At 38.5% G+C, this 21491-nt stretch overlaps 1 protein-coding gene and 2 long non-coding RNA genes across 7 annotated transcripts; 1 reads left to right on the top strand and 2 right to left on the bottom strand.

Annotated features, from left to right (window-relative positions):
* Positions 1–2300: 2300 nt before the first annotated feature.
* Positions 2301–21242, bottom strand: LOC140852661 (uncharacterized). Its single transcript, XR_012135560.1, has 3 exons — positions 21158–21242; positions 18857–19104; positions 2301–3248 (listed from the first exon to the last, which is right to left on the bottom strand). It is a non-coding gene; the product is annotated as an uncharacterized lncRNA (long non-coding RNA).
* Positions 3278–18144, bottom strand: LOC105039433 (brefeldin A-inhibited guanine nucleotide-exchange protein 1). 3 transcript variants are annotated; one of them, XM_019848236.3, is made up of 12 exons: positions 16934–17132; positions 12776–12878; positions 12353–12667; positions 11827–12157; positions 11306–11728; positions 10918–11210; positions 10563–10836; positions 8476–8981; positions 8041–8362; positions 7519–7867; positions 6748–7412; positions 3278–4094 (listed from the first exon to the last, which is right to left on the bottom strand). In XM_019848236.3, the coding sequence occupies exons 1-12, from the start codon at positions 16962–16964 to the stop codon at positions 3483–3485; spliced, it is 4224 nt and encodes a 1407-aa protein (XP_019703795.1). In that variant the 5' UTR covers positions 16965–17132; the 3' UTR covers positions 3278–3482. The 3 variants fall into 3 exon arrangements, with proteins under 3 accessions (XP_019703795.1, XP_010913869.1, XP_019703796.1); XM_010915567.4 differs by lacking the exon at positions 12776–12878 and having other exon boundaries at positions 16934–18144; XM_019848237.3 differs by lacking the exons at positions 12776–12878; positions 16934–17132 and having other exon boundaries at positions 11827–12167; positions 12353–12518.
* LOC105039432 (uncharacterized) lies at positions 18179–21165 on the top strand. Of its 3 annotated transcripts, none has more exons than XR_830912.4 (4): positions 18179–18287; positions 19415–19553; positions 19775–19915; positions 20737–21165. It is a non-coding gene; the product is annotated as an uncharacterized lncRNA (long non-coding RNA). The 3 variants fall into 3 exon arrangements; XR_830910.4 differs by having other exon boundaries at positions 19816–19915; XR_012135559.1 differs by having other exon boundaries at positions 18182–18287; positions 19418–19553.
* Positions 21243–21491: the final 249 nt, after the last annotated feature.

The following is a 21491-nucleotide window of genomic DNA, read 5'->3' on the forward strand; positions in this document are numbered from 1 at the left end:
CATACATGTATCAAAGCTCAAATTAATTTAAAGAAGCACACAAAAGGAATTCTCATAAATTATTTATCTTAATATAAAATTATAGTGATATTCCTTTAACTTTTCGCAACAAATACCTACATCTTTAAATTTTTTTTTAAAATTAAATTTTGAAACTTAATTTTTAGTTGTAATTGGTCCAATCATCCATTTTCATGAGGATCTATGAACATATATTTGTCACATGACATAAGTTCAAATATATCTTTCGTGATCATAATTTCTTCCAAATTTGATTTCATTCCACCAGTAACCTCTAAGGATAAATTAGTTATTTCATGCACACTGTTAGTGGTGTTAGAGCTTGGATGGATTGCTTGGCCAAATTATAATTAAAAATTAAGTTTCAGGGTCTAATTTAAAAAAACAAAAGTTCCGAGATGTAAGTATTTTTTGTGAAAAGTTGAAGGGGTGCTGTTATAATTGTCCCTTATCATAATTGTTATTATGTAATACATATATCTATAAAATATTTATAATCATGCAAGTAATTGTGTACAGAAATCTTTAGCAGCAAAATTCAGATATTATATTTATAGTTCAAGTATACACCAAGCATATCCAATTAATTTAACATCAATATAGAACCAACTACTTGATAACTCAGGGTAACATTGATTAATTAATTTGTAATTTTCTAATTTTGAAGTTTTAAAATCCCTATTACCCTTAATCTTGGATTTTCCTATTCTACCCTAATTCAAAATTCAAATAAATAAAGGGATAGGATTTGACCTCGGTTTAAGGACTAAAGTATAAAACCGCTTATTTGGTGTTTTCTTGTCTAGATGATTGCACTCATGAGACCAATAATTAGAGAAAATCATAGAGTGATTATGATCAATTATAGAAAAATACGAGTGAGAAAGAAGGATAAGATGGTGGTGTAATAGTGTCCAACAACCTAGGTCAATCAGGGTTCAAGGATGCTTAACAAGGTTGAGATAGGAGTGACAATCGGATCAAATCAGATGCAGTCAAATCAAAATTCATCAATCTAAATTCAATTTATTTATTAAATATATCAAAAAATTATATTGAATTCGATCTATTTATTAAACAAGTACTGTAATACAACTCATATAATTATTTATTAAAGAGATCGGATTAGATTAAGCTGGTTAAGTAGATTTTTAACAAATTAAATAAATTTTAATGGTTTAAATAAGTTAAGTGGATCAAATTAAATAAGACAGAAATAGATTAAATAGATTTTAAATAGATTAAAATTAAATAAATTTTAAATAGATTATTTGATCGTATTGATTTGAATATTAAATAGATTAAAAAATTAAATTTTTAAAATTTAGATCTAACTTAAATATTAGATAAATTAAATAATGACTTATTTACTATCTAAAATTTTTAATTTAATTTAAATTTATTTATAGCAGATGGGATCGTATACTGTCAAAGCAATTTAGGGTGGAGGTTGACATGATGGCGGCAATGTCAATCCAAGACATATCTGCAATGATCAGTCTGGGATCCCGAGAGAGAGTATGAGACCCCCCATTCGGATCGCCGGACAGGTAGAGAGAGGAAGAGATAAAGCGAGGTCGAGAGCGACGGGAAAGGACCCTTATGATTATCTCACGACAGAAGAAGAATAAGAAGAAGGAGAGGGGAAGGGCGGTGACAGTGGTGGGCAGCGGCCGAACAGCGGTGGTCCATAGTGACGAAGGCGGCGGCGAGCGACAGACAAAAAAGAACGCGGAAACTGGACACCGGTAATAGGAGATTGGAGAGGTCATGCCAAGTCAATCCTCAGCCTGCTTGTCGGTGGTCGAGGCTCCGACATTGATCCCCAAGGGTCGTCGGCTTTGAAACGCGACCAAGGAAATCGAAACAGGGGAGGGGGAGTACCCCAGAACAGGGGATTCCAGCTAACAGCACCAGTGCGATGAAGGGACAAGTCGGGGAAGGTGTTGATGCCAGTATTTGGCTCCGGCAAGACCTTGAGGAGGGCAGAACGACAAGGAATATGGTGGCTTAATGAAAAGAAAACAAAAGAGCAGTGATCGGGTGGTTCCTCGAAGAAGGTAGAGAGGTTCATGAGGCACCCGAAGGGATCTTATTTTGTGCATCGCTTGAAAACAAAGCAACTAGCAAAGCTTTAGATTAAAACCCAAATTTAGCCGGTGCTTCAACTTTTCTAGAAACCAAATGTTCGCGCACAAGTAGACGAACAAATTGAACATGCAACCTTGGCTACAGTGTTTTCTAGATGGATTGTACACTACATCTCTTCTCACTTCTCATTCTATACCAACTTATTACTCCATTTCACTTTTATTAATGAAAAGTGACTCCACGTACAAACTAGCAAGCACATATTTGATGCATCCAAAACAAAATTAACTGATGATCAACAGAAGAATCAAACGAAAATTGTTTCTGCCTTTGGTATCTTTAACACTTTTTCAAGAGATTGTCACTCGGTCAGGCTGTTACAAAATTCTAAGATTTTAGTAATTCTACCCTTAAAATCGACAGATACCTGAATAAAGGCTGATCTGGGCTAATTTCTTTCAAGAGAATGGGTACTAACTACTAAGCAAATCCTATCGGGAGGCACCCTCTCGTTTCTTTTATTCCATTTGATACAGAGTGCCACACTTGGTCCAATTGTGCTGCTAAATCCCCCATACAATGTATCAGCTCCTTTTGTGTCCTATAATGCGCCCCCACGCTTTTCCTGTTATGCTATAATGGATCTGTGCTGTTCAATAGCATCATACTGAAATTTGTTGCTGTTGAGCTCATCTTTCTTCCGAGCAATTGTCATCTGGGAAATTGAAATAAGCAGAAGTTTAGGTACAGAGTGATTCGCCACTCCAATTCATGCGTCCACAGCAAGTAACAGTAACTACCCTCCTCACGGACGCCAAACATGAGTCAATCCACTGTTTATCCAATAAGGCTGCCTGAAAAAGTAGAAAGGATGACAATCAACCAGGGGCGGTAAGCCTGGAAGGTTGTTATGAAATTGATGGCACACACAGGATCACATTTTCAACCTATCTGATAGGCTCTGGATGTCAGAAAGAAGCCTTTGTACAAAGAGGAGATGCATGCAAGGCACAGACTCCTTTTCTTCATGCACTTGTAAGAAGACTTACTAAAAAGTCCAAAATATGGATAAAACTCCCAATTGACCACCACCAGTTAATTTATGCTCAGGCAGGCCCTGAATGCAAGTTTAGAAACTGCAGCCAATTGAAAGATAAGTTCAATCTCCCAGCAAGATTACATATATAAAAAAAGACAGCCAATTCCAACTAGAATCTGAGATAGGCTACTCCCTTAGTTTCTGAATATTGATGCTAAACCTCAGCATAATCTACAATAACAAGAATAGATCATGGATATCTTAACCAGCAGGGCGTCAAAAAACAATACTAAAATAGGGAAAAGAATGAAATATACATTAGCATGAATTATCATAAAGTCAATATTAACGGCCCTATTGATGACTGAAATATATCTGATAGCACTTGCTGCACTTCTCCAGAGCCATGTTCACAACGAATAAGATTAACTAATAAAGGGAAAAAGCTTTGCAAGTTTCTTTTGAATGAATTTCTCTCCAGGCTGCTCAACACCCGCAGAGCCAACACAACCAAGTTAGTCCTAGCAGCCAACTCCTCTTTCTTGGCTGAACCTAAAGGAAGTATCCAGTGTAAAGTCAGACCATTGCTTGGATTCTGGTGCTTCGGTTGGTATCCAGCACAATTTAAGTATATCTGTAATATTTTCTGACAAACTGCCACTATTTGCGAAACTACGTGCAATTCTTCTGACAGAGATGACTTGTCATGTAGTAGAGTTTGCAGGAACTTTAGGTAGTTCTGGTAAGATTCATTCTCAAAGTGAACCACTGGGGGTTCAGAAATCTCCAGGAGGGAACATGCTTTCTGCAATTTCAGCTGCAGGGCAGTTTCTGAATTCACTTCACTTGCATGTGATGAAATTGATGAAAGTATCTCCAAAAGAATATTAATATGGGCTGGTGAGAAGCATCTATGATGTACCTCATACAACTTCATAACAGCCTGTTAAAAAAAAATGAAAAGAAAAGAAAAAGTAGTTGCAGATCAAAATCTCAAGTAAAATAGCTGGAGGAACAAGAAGAACTTCAAAGCTCCAGAAAAAAGAATGAAATTTGTGCATCTTTTATATTAAAACAAACATAGTCAGTGTATCATATTTGTTGCTTCAACCATGCATTGTATCCTTTTGGTTATTATAATTGGCTTCATGTTGCCTTTTTCTTCTATAAAAAGTTGCAGAGGTGGGGGATTATCAAGCATGGTCTCCTATTTGTTCTAAATTCAGCTTTATTTGATTGTTTTAGATCCTTCAATCTCAGTAAATTCCAAAAATTACATTGATCCAAGGGGATTGGGGCCGAAATAAGTAATTGGCCCCTTGAACCTGTGTGCATCATCTATTAAGGCCGTTCGCCCTTTGTTTGATTGTTATCCAAATGAAATTCCCAATTAAGCTTCTTTTTTAGATCCCGCATCACATGAACACAAGAATGAGAAACAGATAGGGATGCATGTAGTGTCCCATAGCCATTAAACCCAGATCCAACCGGCCAGTTGGACAGGAAAACTGGCACTCTGTCTGGTCCAGTTATGCAACAGGACCAGAGCTGCATTGACCCAAGGAAAACCGGATCGAACCTGCCGGATTGCAAAACATCTAGTGAATTTGGCGTTGAAAAATTCTTCCAAAATACAGTGTCATGGGAGAGCTGAACCCCCATCAATTTAGAGTAGTGCTAACACCCCCACCACTGAGGATCAGTTTGGTGTTGCTTTAGGAGTCATTATAAACACAATTAAATGAATATTTCAAGCAAGGATAATATTTCAACAGTCAAATTCTTTTGTTTTGGTATAAATGAAAAGTACATATAATTCATTTTAATTTTTTAGGTATTTTCAAAACTTTACTATTTGTGATAATTAAAATATACCAGTTAATTCTACATTGTACAAAATTATTCTTACAATCTTAAGAATAGATGATTCATGACTTTTTATATTTATGATACAATTGAAGTGCAGTGAAGGATGTTGATCCCCATGATCTAAAGAGCAATATTCAAATTAAAAATCCATCAAAGATATATATATTTCTTACGTTATAATAATTTTTATTATTTTAAAAATTTTTGATGCACTTTAATGCAAAACCAGTTTGACCAATAAACTGGCTGTCAAACCAGCGACAGGTGACCAACCCCTTGACTGGGTCAATCTCCGGTCTGGTTTTAATAACTATTGTTGGAACTGTCTAGTATCTAAGAATTCCATTTTTTGCAGACCAATAGAAGGTGTCATGCCTATACCCATGTTAAAGTGTCAAGTGCAGGCATTTTTAAGGGTTCAAGAACCTAGTTTTGTTCAACATAGCTCTTTCTCAATCATCAAAATGCAATTCTCATCAAACTACTCTAACCTTAGCTGGTTATTTATATACCCAATCATCAACTAGTAATATCAAACAAGCTAGCTGGAATGGCCTTGCAACATATTGTATAAAATATAACAACCATTACTAGGTTATCAATAAAAAATCACTAGCATATTAAAACATATATATTCACCTCAGTTCATACAATTTCATAAGTATTTATTGCAGAATCATAGATTAAGTGGTCGAAGAGTTGCCAGGAATAAGAAGATTGGGTATTTTTCACTCATTAACATCTTCCAGTGGAGTATAAACTCCTCTTTCAGCCACTAAATCTCCTTTGTACACTTCAGCATGGAATTGCTTTAAAAGGAACCAATAGGGAAGAAGATTGTTCCATTAAGTTGTAGCTTTAGCAAGATCACTGACTGCTATTAAAACATTCATATCATCAACCAAGATTTACTTGTTTCTGAAAGCAATATGTTACTTGAAGCATCTTCAAGTGCTTTTTGCATATATAATATGAAGTTCTCTCTCTCAAAAGAAAGCATGGTCTTGTTAGTGGATTGAATAAGAAGGAAAACTAATTCTCTTTATACCACAATCATTTAACATTTGAATAAAGTGGGACCTAATGTTAATCATGTCAACACAAAAAAAAAAAAAGCATGGGCAGTTAGCAACATTAAAACCAACTACACTGAATTCTACTTCATCAGCATTCCATTGTGTAGCACAGGTGCAACAAATAACATACTTTCTCCCAATATATGTAAAGAATGTGGCCAAATATTTTTCACATACTTAGCAACTGCACACCATTTGAACTCCCAAAATGGAATTATCTGAATATTCCTTGTAAAATTGCTTCAGCCCAATATCATTATCATTACAACTTCTTACTTGGATATTAAACTTCAAGCGCTATAACTTCATCATGCTACAGTAATGACTGATGTTGATTTGATCATCTGTTAGCTAATAAATATAAATAATATGTACTTCAAAGGGTCAGAATATTTTAATTCAACAGTTTCATATGCAGAAATTGCAACTTCTAATATATTGCATGTAAGACCCAACAATTGAAGAAATAGGATAAAAGATAGGGCCAGCTTCAAGCGGCAAATAGGAAGTAACTGTGCCTGCAAATTTAAAGCATTTAAAGCATGTATCAAGATATCATGGTTCAAATCACAAAGAAATGCTTGTGGCACCGAGGAAAAGCTTCTAGGAATAACTTTGCTACTAAAAGGAGAATGCTCAAAGTCAAAGTACCTGTACAACCATAAGCTGCACAGCTATGTGACTCTTCAGTCTTACAGTTGCATAAGATGCAGTCTCCATGTTAGCATCCTCCTCATCGTTAACAAATTCATGATCTGAATACTGTTCGGCATCAGAATAAGCTTGAATTTTATCTGGAATTTCAATACTTTGCATTATTCTGACAATTCTTGAAAATACAGGCAATAATAGAGCAGCTGCTTCTTTTAAATGCAACAGAATCCCCTTCCACTCTGTGTCTGAGAGTTTGCTTCCAAGGTGTCCTGTCAAATGCAGTAAAGTAGCCACACCTATGCTAGCTGATTGAGGATAGGAACTTTTCACAAAACTTGTGAGAATAGCTGCAACCATTGCTAGTTGTGGACGCACCTCATCAAAAAACTTAACAATTAAGTCCACTAAACACTGTGCTGCCACAGCATCAGTTTCTGAGCTCCAGGAATCTTCCTCAAGGACTTCAGAGTTACGCATTGGAGAGACCTGACAATCAGGTATGCTGCGTGCATGGCTAAATATAGGATAAATGACAGATTTGAAGATATTGTTCCAAAAGGTGCACGAGAAGAGGTGTCCATGGTCCTTTAAAATGTCAAAGAGTACTTCTAAAGCACCTTTTCTAATTGTAGGCCTCGGATCAGATGTCAATTTTGATAAACCTGAGATTCGTATGGAGAGAGGTTAACATCATACATGAAGATACAGTTTTAAATTTAAAAGAGATACCATGCACAAGAAAATTTAAGCCTTGATTAATGACAATACCAGCAAGCAAAGGAACCCAAAAGTAAACATGGTCATCTTTATCAGAAAAGTTATTTCCATCTGAAGAATCTCTGTTTTCTGGATGGTACTCAGTGTTCTTGTTATAGCAGACTAATCCTCCTTCTGCAAGTTTAACAGCACAGAACCGAAGAAATGCAATAGCATTAAGGCTGGCATCGCTATTGAATCTGCTGTGTGTGAATGTGATGAGACACTTGACACAGTCAGTGAATGTTGTGGTCTCTGTCTCAGTTATATAGGGAAAATAGTCGCGAACTATTTTCTCCATAGTCTCAAAAGCTAATAGAACAATATTTTTACGTTCATCGGCAGCAGCAGTGGTAAAAACCTGGAATATGAACAGCAGCTATAAGTTTCAGACATACATGAGCAAAATGGATGATGAGAACTCAAAGTTCACTGCTGCATGAGCTCTCACTTAAGTTCACCATTTGCACAAATAACTCTGAGGGAAAAAAAGGATGCTAAATTGCCAGTATGACAAATAAGAGCAAAACATACCATAAAAACACTTTTCCAGCCAGATTTTACATTATTTACACGGCTCAAAACCATCTGGGAAATACACCGAACAATTAGTTCCCTGATTTCTGAAGAACTACTTTTCTGCATAACAACCACAAAAGGTCTCAAGAATTCATTCTGAAAGTTATAATTTGCCAATTCTTCTCTCTCCAGAAACTTCATAGCCAGCTGTCGCAATGAATCCATGACAAATATTGCAACTGAAAGATTTTCAGACAACCCAACTGAGACAAAAAAGTCAGACAGAACACTCCAGATGCGAGACCACACCAATCGGATGCGGTTCATATTATAATGCCTGCACATAAAGAACAAAGCATTTAGTAAATTTAATATGATGCACTATTGTTTTACAAGAAATAGTGAACTCAAAAGATATACTCCCAAGGCAAGCTCAGAAACCAGTCTTACGCAATTTCTACAATTTTTGTAAGGCTGAAAACACGAGGATTTGTAGGAGACTGCAATTCTGCAATAGAAACCTTGCAAAGTGCCTTTACAAAAGCTACTATTGCGTCACCATTCAATCTCTGGCTATGAGTAAATATGTGGTTCAGCTCAAAACTTCCAATCTGATCCAGTAAATTTAAATTTGAAATAAAATTATTAATCTGTTCTTGAGTAACCAATACTGAAGCATTAGCTCCAACTGATGCACTATCATAAGAACCCCCTCGGACAACAGCCATTACAGCTGGATTTTGAAGGGCATTTCCTTTTCTTTTTGAGGGTGGAATGGCAGGTGACTTCTGTGACTTTTCCTCTGACTCCATAAGAGGTCCTGTAAAGAATGAAGCATCAAGAGGAGCACCCTCTCCCAGCAGGTGCAAATGCTCAAATCGTGAAAGACACATCAATACATGCTCCCATGATTCTTGTAAATAATTACCATCTTCAATGGCTATTGATATTATAGCCTGTTAACAGGCCAATAATGGTAAGATATACAATTATATTGTTGAGAAGGGGGAACAAAAAATAAACTCAAATGATAGTTGGAAGAATCAACAAATTATATAATCATATTTGCATGTAGCATCAAGAAAATGACGATTTGACATCCTGAAGAACTGAAACCCAAATCCAAGTCATGCTATCTGGTAAGGACATGATCAGTGTGCAAAATGGAAACTTTTTTCGCGGCATCACAACATGTAATACGAAAGCATGCAGAACAGATGATATCCCTTGTACCTTCTATACTATATGGACAAATGACATGACAAAGAAAGAAGTGAATAAAACTGAGAATCCAAAAAACTGCGAAGTAATGATGTCTAAGAAAAGCATTACATAGATATATCTAAAACCATACCACTGAATAGTACTAAAGGATAGTTCATAAATTCTTCTATTATTAGCAATTATTTACAGTGCATGTGTTTCTTTTCTCAAGTTGCAGATTATGGGATCTAAGATGAGGTGGGGAAATGTCAATAATACGTTCACAGCATAAAGATATATCTAACTACAGTAGAATCAATCCTAGCTTAACCTGATCATGTCCCTATCTAACTCATATGACTCATTCACTTACATATGCTAGGAAATCAGCAAGTTCCACTTGGTTTCAGCATCATGCATGCAGTTCAAAAGTCACAATAGAAGAGACATAATCTCAAACCAGTAAAGAAGAGCTTGAATAACCTTAACATCATCATAAGAAATAATATTGATGCCCCCCCTTAATCCTTCCAAATACATTATAACATCCGCAGCTATGCAATAAACATGTGTCACTAATAGTAAACAAGTCTTCTTACCAAAGCTCACACTTCCATTCCACAGATGGAAAAGATATTGAGGCTAAAAGGCCACAATCAACCAACAGTATCAAGACAGCAAAACATTTTAGAGTGTCATATCATCAGATACTTTAATGCAAGTCATGAGCTTTTAATATATATGCAGTGAGTATCCAATTTACTTCTTGCAATCACATAATGAAATAAGGCAAATTTCTAACAGAATGCCATTAAATAGTCAAACCAATGTAGCAGTGAATGTACTATGATATAATTGGACATCTTTTTGTTTTTATGTATTTTCATCTTACAAAATTGTATGCATGCACAGATTTTGAATACTGAAGTGTCAAATGTTATGGGACACCACTACAATTGGCGCCTATTCCTTGTGTGAATAAAATCCAATATTGAGATAAAGATTCCTATTCATTCCTTTTCACTTCATAGTGTTGCAATAGACAAGCTCGTATCAAGTAAATTAATAAGCAAGTAAAGAAAAGGCTCTCAGTCACTCCAATAGATAGGGTTCAGAACTTAGAAGTTTAGCATGTTAGATAACGAGACTAACACAACTAACCAACAAAAAAGACTAATGCCTTAGTAACCATAAGGCTCCTCTCCTTAAGAAAAGTCAATCTACCACTGCCTCGTTATCATGCTAAGTAAATAATGAAGGCATGTTTCTCCCTCAAAGTTGGTTAATTTATAATACTACTTAAAAATAAAAGAAAAATCCTTGTGTATGGTCACCTTCACAGCATCAACATTCTTTTGCTTCATGTCAGCAGCAGAGTGAAGGTATGTAAATTTGGCTACAGATGTAACAAAAGCATCTCTTTGCGTCTGCATACACATGACTGAGGTGACATGCACAGCATATCGGAAACCCTGCAAGCAATGAGATGTAGCAGCTTTATCGTCACTTTGGTCAAGTGTAACACTGAAAGCAGCCATCATAGGGGCCCAGCAAACCTCCATCATAAATCTCAGGATAGCTGCATCACTGACAGCATAGAACACAGACCTGCATTAACAACAAGAGCAAATTTATAATCAAAGTAGCATTAAATTCATCCTCTTAAGCATTTATCTAAATCAATCTTACTCTGACTTCCCACTCTTTGCTTTAAATTTCTCCTGGATATTCTTAATGAGCAAGTCATTTGCACCTAGAGCCTTTTCTTCTGATTGCTTCCAATTGATCAAGCTGAAAATACTGTCCAAGCCCAGAAGCTTATTGATACTGCTTGTCTGCTTGTTCTGTGGAGCTGAGGAGTCAGCATTCATTTTTATTTCATTTTTCAGTATTTGATCATACAAGGAACCCAAATAACCTTCTGGTAAATCCTTTCCATCATCTATTCCTCGATTGTTACGAATGAAATCAGCTTTAGACATCTGCACAAACAAACAAAAAGAAAAAAAAGATGAGGATATAATCTTTTAGTTTTTACAGTTTTATTATATAACAAAGACAACATTTCTGAACACACCTTGTCTTTGACCATGTTGTTGTGTGCATCCGTATTTAGCAAGATCACAGAATAAGCAAGAACGTATGCAGTATCTGCACTGGTAAAAGAACTAGGGTTGCATTTGCAGTAGCGTTCTGCAAACTTCTCCATGATGCGATCAATTTTCTGTGCTTCACCAGGCAACCTGAAGCCCCGCAAGAAAAACCTAATGGCTTCACCAAAATCCATACCTTCAAAATTAAATGAATCCACATATGCATGCATAACTTTCAAAGGGAACTCCTCCCTTTCACCCAAATAGTCACCAATAATTGTTTGATTCAACCCAGTAGTGTTTTTCAGGAATGAAGCTACGTCCTCTGGAGCAGCACCTATCTTCTTGGTATTAATCAGAAATTCAATACCTTTCGAAGGTTTCCTATTGAATAGTGAGATACCTTTCTGCAATGGTCAATGCAGACATCATTACAATGCCATGGGTTATTGTAAATAATAACATAGAATATCAAGTGGAATACAAAAAATTACTTGTGTTTCACCTGAAATTCTATTTTATAAGCCCGCCGTTGCTCCAACGTGACAGCATCTGATAATTCAGAATTGGTATCAGAATGCAGCTCATAGTCAAATCCATTTCCTTCTTCTCCAGTGAATGAGCTACTATTTTCTATCGAATAATCAGTTTCAGCACTTCTTGGAGAAAAATCTCCAATTCTCAATTGCTGATCCATCCATGCACCCATTGATGTTATGATACCAGCTAGGCACTTGACTGACTCAATGCGAAATGTATTATCCTGAGCTGGGGACAATGTTGTTACAGATCCTGGAGGCACACCTAGAGCAGTCTTCAGAAGACCATTGACAATCCTGCAAAAGTCTGATGGAATTAAAAGTGTTTTAATACATTTTAATAAAAACTGAAACAAAATGGTTCTCAAAACTATAAAAAAGTTCCGTAAAGGAAATATTCTACTTAATTTGTTCTGCCTAGAGGGCAGGATATATGTGTTTTTCCATGTAAAAGAAGGTAAAGGGAATCATTAAGTGTGAATGAAAGTGTACCTCTCAAAAATGTTTGGTGCATCTACGTCACAATCATAGTTCACAAAAATATCAATAATAATCTGTGGGTCCTGACAGATCTTCTCCAACAAGTTAAGGACTGTCATTTTTTGCAAGAAACTAGGCTGAAGCACATTTTCAAGAATGCGCAGGACAAGCATAGGAAAGAAAATTCCAATTTCCTCTTTCAGCCCAGATCTAAACCTTAACAAGCCCAAGAAAATCGAACAGAGAAGCTGAAAGATACTCATCACAGATAAAGCGCTATTCTTCAACAATGATAAGCATAGGTACTGCTTGATCGCCCCAAGAAACCTGTATAAAACAAAGATATGCATCGACATCATAATCAAAGTAATAACACTAATAGATAACACGGATAAAGACATAATAAACATTTCACAGGACGTTTCTGCTACAGACTTTTTTCTCTTCTTCAATATTGTGATAGCAAAACCTTTTTCTTTCTTACTGTTAATTTCACCGTTCCCTTTCTTCCCACTAGCAGGTGCTGCTTTGCCTGTTTCTGGAAAATAATGATGATAATAATAAAGAACGGAATTATAGAACATCTTCGAAAGCATGGCAAAATGTAGCTAATGCCAAATACAAGTGAAAATTTAGAGCTGCATGGAAGCATCAATCCTTGAGTCTCCTTCACATAGGTAGCTAGTTTCCTTCAGGTCTGCAAGCCTTCACTGGATTTCATTCCATTTTCACCAGGCGTGCTGCTTTGGTTAGCCTTTCAATCTCAGGTTCTTACTGGGGTATCAAATGCATTATTTTTGAAAGAAATTGGTTACATTTGATCAGTTCGGTCAGCTAACGGTGCATACAAATTTGAAAGGACTTTGGTCTCAGATTCCATTTCTAAGAAAAATTGTAAACAATACTAAAGATCCATTCCAGATTCAAATAATGAAATCTATATATTCAACGCTATGCCCTCTGAATGTAGCTAGCATGTTTTAACACCTTTCACAACATTCACGTTGATGGTTATACAGATAGCTTCACGTACTCTTCAACTTAAAGTCCAAGGTCCTGTCCTTACTAACCTCCTACTTCTATAGCATATGCTGAACCGGTTGGAACCATCTCCACACATCTTCCTTGTTTCAGCTACTACTACGTAATGCATCCTAGACTTGAGATGTCTGTTTGTCTCTATAGAAATACAGGCACATAACATATATACACATGCACACATACACAAAGATAAATGTATGCATATATAGTTATATTTTCTTGCATACAAGCATACATGTGAACATATATACATGAATTCCAATATGGTTTCAAGTTGTCTCACCAGAAAAAATAAGTCATGTTGTAACACAAAATAGAAGAAAAACTGCTGTACCTTGCTTGAAGTGTAAAAACACTTGGATTCAATCTTGTACTAGGCACTATGCAGACACTTAATGGCCAAAGTGCTGAAGATGATTAAAAGAAAAAAATAAATAAAAGTTTGGAGGAAAATCCTATGAATAAGTCCCCTCTACTAATTCCTCTTCATTTTTCAACCTCTTCTCCTTTAGTTTTTGCCCCCTATCCTTTGTTAGCAACAACTGCCAATGATACCTGCTGCAATAACCATCATTACTGCACTCAATAATACCAAGGATAACCACCACCCATATAGTCATGGTAGTTGCAATCATGGGCTGTTGTACTAGCACCGCGAATCATGCTAGTAACTTATTGATATGGTATGATAGGCCTAATATGGACTATTACATTTGCCCAACAGATACAAGGTCAGGAGACCCTTTTCTCACATCCAACCATGATACAGCCCGAACCAGTCATTCTAAAAAATAGCTATCCATATGCTGGCAGTTAAAGGACGTAATGAATATGCAGTATGCAGGCTGCATATGCATGTATATATGTGATTATTATTTATAACTATTTAAATTTATTACTATATATATCTTACTACCTAATATCCAATAGAAATAACTATAACATAATCAAAATTTTAGCACTATTAATATCCATATCAGGTCTCTTGGAATTCATATCAAACCTAACTATCAACCTTAAACTGCTCCACTTACATGCATAAGAGTGGGCTATATATGTAGCTCCAAAATACTAAGCAAGCTCGGGTATGCATCCATACATTACTAAATAGGCCGTATATGCGCCTACGAGATGTTAAGTGGGTCACCTTTTTGATCCATATGCAGTATGACCACATACAACACTGCATATATGTAGTGCAATGAAGGTTAGAGGACCACATATGCATATGACATGAAACCAAGCGGAATCAATTGATCCCACCCAGTATAGACCAGTTCAGCCATATCATTATATCGAACCTCAATACCAAGATTTGCTGAACCGGTATCGCCAGCCGTATCGATCGGCCAATGGTACGGTTTCATACCAGGCTGAACTGAGGCGAACCGATGAAGGAAACGGGAGCTGAACTAGGAGAAGAAAAAGAGAGAAACAGAGGGAGAGAGAGGGAGGGAAAAAAAAAGGAGGAGAAGGAGGGGTTAGGGCCGCCGGACGGCGTCCGGCTGGCCGCTGTGGCCGTCCGATGGCGCAATCCACGCGGGCACCGACTTCACTAATTTTTTTTAAAAAAAATCATGAAGTCTGCAACTTGGTTGCCAACTTCACGTCTTTAAAACAAAAAAAAAACCCATAGGCCCTATTTTGTTTAAAAGGAGGCGGACCGACAGAGCCGCGAAGGCCCTTCTCCCGCTCAACCGCCCTCAGGCCCGTCGGCGTGGGCTCGCCGGCCACCAAGGGCCTTACGGTGGAGACGACGTCCGTCCGGTAGGTCCCCTCCCCTCTGAGCACTCACTCTCTCTCTTTCGCTCTCTTGAAAGCCTTATCGGGCGATACGGGGCTCGGAAGCCCTCCGACGGCCGCAGCGGGCCACCGCCGACCTCCGACGACTCGTGCTCCCTCTCTCTCCTCCTTTCTCTCTCTTTCTTACTTTCCCTTTCTTTTTCTCCTAGTACCGCCAGTGTATCGAATTTATCGATCGAACCGTACCAGATCCCTGCCGGTCCGGTACGATACGGGATGTACCGGTCGGTTCGATATGGTACAGAAAACCCTGCTCAATACTGTATCAGTGCCTTGTTAATATAATATAGCTTGTCTGGGACTAGAAAATACAAGTCACTACAATGAATTATCATTACAACCACTATGCAAGAGAGGAAAAAGATGAAGAAAAGGGAATGATGAGAAGGATGGATTAGAAATTACTAAAAGAAGAAAAGGAAAACCCCATCGACCATGTGCACCTCTGCTACTATTATCTGTTGTCTTCGTTATTGTCATTTGTCATCTCTCTCTCACCAACTAACACCGAGACTTTGACATGGGATGCTCGAGCTATCAGGTCCTAATATGCTCGATCTAGACCGGTTTTAGTCAATCTTCCTCTGTCCTTCACTACTCTCTTATGACCTCTCCACCACAAAGAAGATAGGCAACCCCCTCCCTCCTGTTCCCGTGCCATCCCCATCTAGAGAATCTGGCCTTTGGGCCATCTTAGCCTCCACTCCAAATTATAATGTTGGAGGCTCCATTACTGATGAATTTGCAATTGAACACCCTCCCCTCATTTAAAACTGCCTCCTCACCATCTCCACATATGATGTCATGACCTTTCCCTCATTTAAAACTCTCCAGTAATCATCTCCACAATCTGTTGTCATGGCCTGATGGCCCTTGAGGTTGAGGATAACACCTTCACCAAAGTGCCACCCTCCCCACCTTACTTCCCCATACTTCCCTCCTTCCTCCTTGAGCCTCTAGTTGGAACTCTAGCTTCCCCATTCGCTGCCCCCAAAAAATAAAGTATTGGTTGCAAGCTTGGGTTTGATCCTTAGAAATTTATATAAGGCAAGAGTTACATTTGCCATGTTAGGATTAGTGCCGTCATTTCCTTCTCCGTTCTCCTTCCTTTACCTTCTCTTCCCTCCTTAGACTAGACATTATTTCTTCCAGCATTTTTATCATGCTATCTATAAATATCTTGGATGCTAACCTTTCTAAGTAGTCATCAGTTTAACTCTCTTAATGTTTCATCTTATGCTTTACTAATGGTCAAATGAAACAATAACTTGCCTCTCTTTATTTTTCACTTCCCTTGAAATAATTACCTATGAAATATATAACCTAAAAAGTTAGCCTTTGTAGAAGAATGCCATTATTGTCATTCAAAAAAAATAAAAATCCTTCTTCCTTGTATCAACCATTATTACATCATTTCCAATGATTCCACTATGAAGCCTGAAAGTTTTATTCCACAAATATTGGGAGTACTATAGTGCTACAAAATTTTAGAAATGTATCCTAATATTTCACATAGTTTTGGTCATAGGCATTCCACCAAGTATCCACTGTTTTTCCGGTTTGTTGGAAGAAGTCATGAAATGAATTTCCAAACAACTTGTGCTAAATTTCAAAGAAAAAAAAAAAGGGAACGAAATTCTCGTGTTGTCTAACATGGGTCATTTACCATAAAAGCCAAAAACCAGATTAACATGAAACCACCTACAGGTAATTAAGTAAAGCTTGAAAGAAAAACGAAAAGAAACTTGCCTCTCGTTTGTCCGCCAAAGTGATCCAGCATTGTCAATCACCATCTTCAGCAGCTCCAAAGACAAAACTTTCCCCCTCAGCAAAAGAGGATCATCGGGATTCTCTTGTGTCGAGAACTTCATGGAGAGCTTGCACAAGTTCTTGAACAGGAAAAGCCCATCCTCCCTAATTTTACTCAATTCACCTGAATCAACTCCCCCATTCACCTCCCCATCCGTTTTCTGTACCTTTGGTGGAAGCACATCAGATTCGCTTCCTTCCATCGCCTCATTGATGAAATTCTGTGCAGATTGTACCAGACTCGAATCATTCAAGTTCCTGTCAGAGAGATCCAACATATCAGCGATCGACACCGTGCGAACCCTGACCTCCATCGCATCCGCCTCCACCCGGGCGTAGATGATGGCCAGGATCTGAGCCAGAACCAGCTTGGCACACAGCTGATTGGCCCCGCTCTGGCTACCGAGGTAGACGTTGTAGCAGCTCTTGACGATCTGCGCCAGGCACTCCCCGCGGATCAGCACGACAGGCGACCGGACTGCAGCGATGAGGACGCGGAGCATGGCGAGCTCGATCGCGTCCTCGCCGAGCCCGCCACACCCGCAGATGGATCCGACGAGGCGGGACGCGGCGTGTAGTCGGCGGTTGTCGCCCTCAGATCGGTAGTCTATCTCGCCGCGGATGAGGCCGAGGGAGAAGAGCTTCTGGGCGCAGTCGAGAGCGGGCTCGGCAACCTTGGCGGAGGCGGCGTCGATGGCGAGGGCAAGGGGGTGGAGGACGGTGTCGGCGTCGGAGGTGGAGAGGCCGAGGAGGGGAGAGGCGGGAGAGTCATCGGAGTCGGTGACGGCGTCGAGGCGGTCGAGGGCCGCCTTGCATGCGGCGACAAGGTTGGAGTGCTTCCTCCAGGCGGCGTTCTTGATGATCTTGTCGAGGCCGGGACCAAGGACGCGACCGGCGCGGGACGAGCCCCCCAGGGAGTGGACAGAGGCCATGGCGAACGCCAGAAGGGATCAGATCGGATCGGCAGTTGTTGGATCCGAATTTTTTGTTAGGGTTAGGGTTTGATAACGCAGGGGGAGGAAGCCATGGGAAGTGGAGGGAAGAGAGACGGAGGATTCTCTGATCTCCCTTCTTCCAGATGAAATGGGGGAGGAAGGGGAGCGGGAGGGGCACTTTGGTCATTCAGCACTGGACGACCGGGACAAACGTGTGGTGAACGATAGTTAAAAGTATTCCTGGGTCTCACGTTGCTGGACTTCGACTAACCGTAACAATAGCCGGGCTCGGGGATGAGGCGTCTCCTCGAAACGTGCTGTGTCGGGGGTGCAAGCCTCGCTTCTTCTCCGCCTCAAAGGTAGTCATTTTGCGCTGGAAGAATTTCGTGGTTTTTGGCTTCTTTTATGAAAGCGGTTCTGGATTTATGCTCTATTGTTGGATTTAAGCATCGATAGTGTATATAGGCACAAACACAAAATCTGTCGTTTCATGAGCTACATGTTCTTGTTCTCTACTGCGAACTGTTTGACGAAATGCCTCAGCGGCTGTAGACTTACATTTTTTTCTCTTTTCTTGTTTTTTTCCTACTTTAGTCGTGGGTAATGTGTATTTTTTTCTATTTAGTATTGTGACATCGATGGGTGCCGCTTGAATTTATAAAATATTTAGAACAAAAGATAAATTTTAGAACTGTAAAACAATATAAGAGGGATCATGTTGCAAGGGAGATGCATAGTAAGATAAGATCAAAAAAGTGTACCCTTGGGAAAAATATGCACCAAAAGGATGATTTGAAAATGTGCATGATGAGGAGATGAAAGGAACATTTGTTTCAATGGGGAAACTTTGAGCATTAGCAGATTCTTTTTTGCAAATGTCTAATATTGGCGACAAATCTTTACATTCAGTAGAGACTTGTGCACGTACCTGAATTATTTGAAGAGCAAGCTTGAGCTGGGACTGGAATTGTGACAAATGACTATGGCGATGTCAGTACTGAACGGAACAGGAAAGCATAGCTTCATACATCATCTTTGATGAGACTAATAAAGTTGAGTGGTGGAATTTGATTAATCCATCTACATAAAAATGACAATGATTCTTGGCGGTTCACGCGCTGGTGGAGCAACCTTTTTAGTCGGCCTTTTATACTTTGGAGCAGCTCTGGCATCCACCTAGATCATTAGCAATTTTACATCCTTTTAAAATACCTCTGTGGTTTACTAAATGGAAGAAAGATTTAGAACGGATGGATACTGTAGCGGATCGTTCCAAACAGGAAAGGCTAAGGCCAGTCCTGAAACATATTTCCCATATTAATTAATGTGCATTATACAGAAAACCATAAGAGTTTTCAATCTGAATCACAATTAACCTGTAGAATATTTTATTGGCATTTCAAACAAGACACTGCATATTTTGAAAACTTTCTCATCTGCAATAAAAGAGATTGCAATTTTATGATGCTATTTGTTTTGTTTCTAGAAGGAAAGGAATGGTGGAGAACTGAGAAGTAAGCAGCTTGCATAGTTCAACAGACAATTGAGTCACAGCCATTGTCTATGCTACTACTGCTGTTCGATTATTCTACACCATGTTTACTTGCATTACATGGCAAAAGCAGGTAAAAAACTCCATATCTGAACAAGCATTAACTAATCCATTTACATAATAAGCTTTAGCTTTGGAAAGTATTTGATATGAAATGAAAGAAACACTAAGTTCGAAGATATTTGATGTTTTAAGTTGGAACAAATAGCAACAGCAAGATAGCTTGGTGGTATATGAGGCCCAGATTTTATTTTTATTAATTTAAAATTTGTTTCATCTTTTTTTTTTTTTTAGTGGCACAAGAAACATGAGTGATGATAATGGTCTGTTTTCAGCATTTGGAGGCTGTGGAGATTCTTCATCAGGACCTTTGTGGTGTTCCATAAGAATGTGTCATGGTACATGAGCTGTCCATAAAAAGTGGACCAAACCTTGGTAAGTATATTGCAACTGTGAAATTATTATATCTTCATTCAGTAGCCAATCACTCATGTAAAATGCCTTTCTGTTTTATGGGAGTGGTGCCATCTAAGATCCATCCTTTGTGTGATTTAGCACAGCCCACACCTTCTTGGTAGATATTTCATGGTCACCTCATAAACATTTCTCCATTATCCTTTCAAGTTAGCCTGAATGACTGTCTTCTGATCACATAGCACTGTATGGCATTTCCAGGGTGCCATGAGAGGTGCCAGTGCCGACCAGATCTCAGTTTTAGTTCGAACCATAGTGGAAAGCAAAGTAGGCCATACATTGTGCTTCTTTTATCCCCTTGGTTACAACTTGGACCATGCCATTTGAAGATGGGTTTTGCCTTCCACTTCAAGGGAGGAGCCCAGATAACTATAATGTGGCTTCTGCCAGTAAGATGCCAAGTTGAGAGATGGTGACATAAAGTTGATCTCATTTAAATGGAATGTAAGAAAAGATTTAAATGTGCCACCGGTGGACAAAGTAAGGGATGGCAGATGCTATTGTGTTCGGTTCAAAGGAAATGAGAAAATGATACTTTAACAATGGGAGCAGGTTGGATGTTTCTATTGATAAAGCACATTGATCTTAAGTAATTGACTAGCAGAACTCAGTGAAGCATGTTTAACTTCAAAAAAATAGTCTTAAGATTGATATTATATCCATGTTAGCTTTAAACTATTATACAATGCAAGCTTTCTTGATGCAAATTTACCCAGCATCACATATAAACTCGGAGTCATTGCTTTAATTGACATCTAATGCTTTTTTTTTTGGTTGAAAAGGCAAAGAAGGAACCAAGGGAGGTTGCACTTGACTTCGGGCCTAAGGATCTTAATTGTCACACCTTGGATGGAAGGTGACTAGGAAACAATCGGCAGACCAGCCTATCAATGGAACATTGTCAAGAACAAAGAAATTATAAAGTAGGTGATTGGTAGGTCTTCCGATGGAATTTATAAATTGGATCGGCTCCAGGATTTGGACTGGTAGACATGGTTGTCTGAGTTGGTATCATTGAACAGTACTCGGGATAAAATCTAGCCTGGCTCTAAACCAAACTATTATAGATAAATGTCACCTGGATCTTCCCATAGTTAATATGGAAATGAAAAGAACGGAAGGCCTTCTTATAGAATGACCGACGGGCCACGACATAGAAGTGATGTAATATTGATGCTAAGATATGGATAAATTATTAATTACCCGATTCAGCAGTGTGTTTTCCTTCATGCCTAAGGATTATCTGAGTGGTCTGCGATAAGTTCAGCAATGGGACCAAGTAAATTCCTTCCATCAAGAAAAAAAAAAAACAAAAGATTTGTTAGTCCTAGAGGCAAACTGTTGTTCGCTGGCATCATTATATATAGAAGAATATATAACTCTCTAGAAAGAAAAAGAAGCCATCTTAAATACTATAAAATAATTCCACAGTTGATTCCTGATCAGGGTCTCCTAAGTTCACCGCCCATCTCCATCTCCTACCAAAGACCTCACTGGAGATTTTATGTTTGCCCAAATTTCTCTTCATGATTGATAT

The sequence above is a fragment of the Elaeis guineensis genome, chromosome 1 (assembly GCF_000442705.2).
Source record: "Elaeis guineensis isolate ETL-2024a chromosome 1, EG11, whole genome shotgun sequence".
Taxonomy (NCBI): Eukaryota; Viridiplantae; Streptophyta; class Magnoliopsida; order Arecales; family Arecaceae; genus Elaeis; species Elaeis guineensis.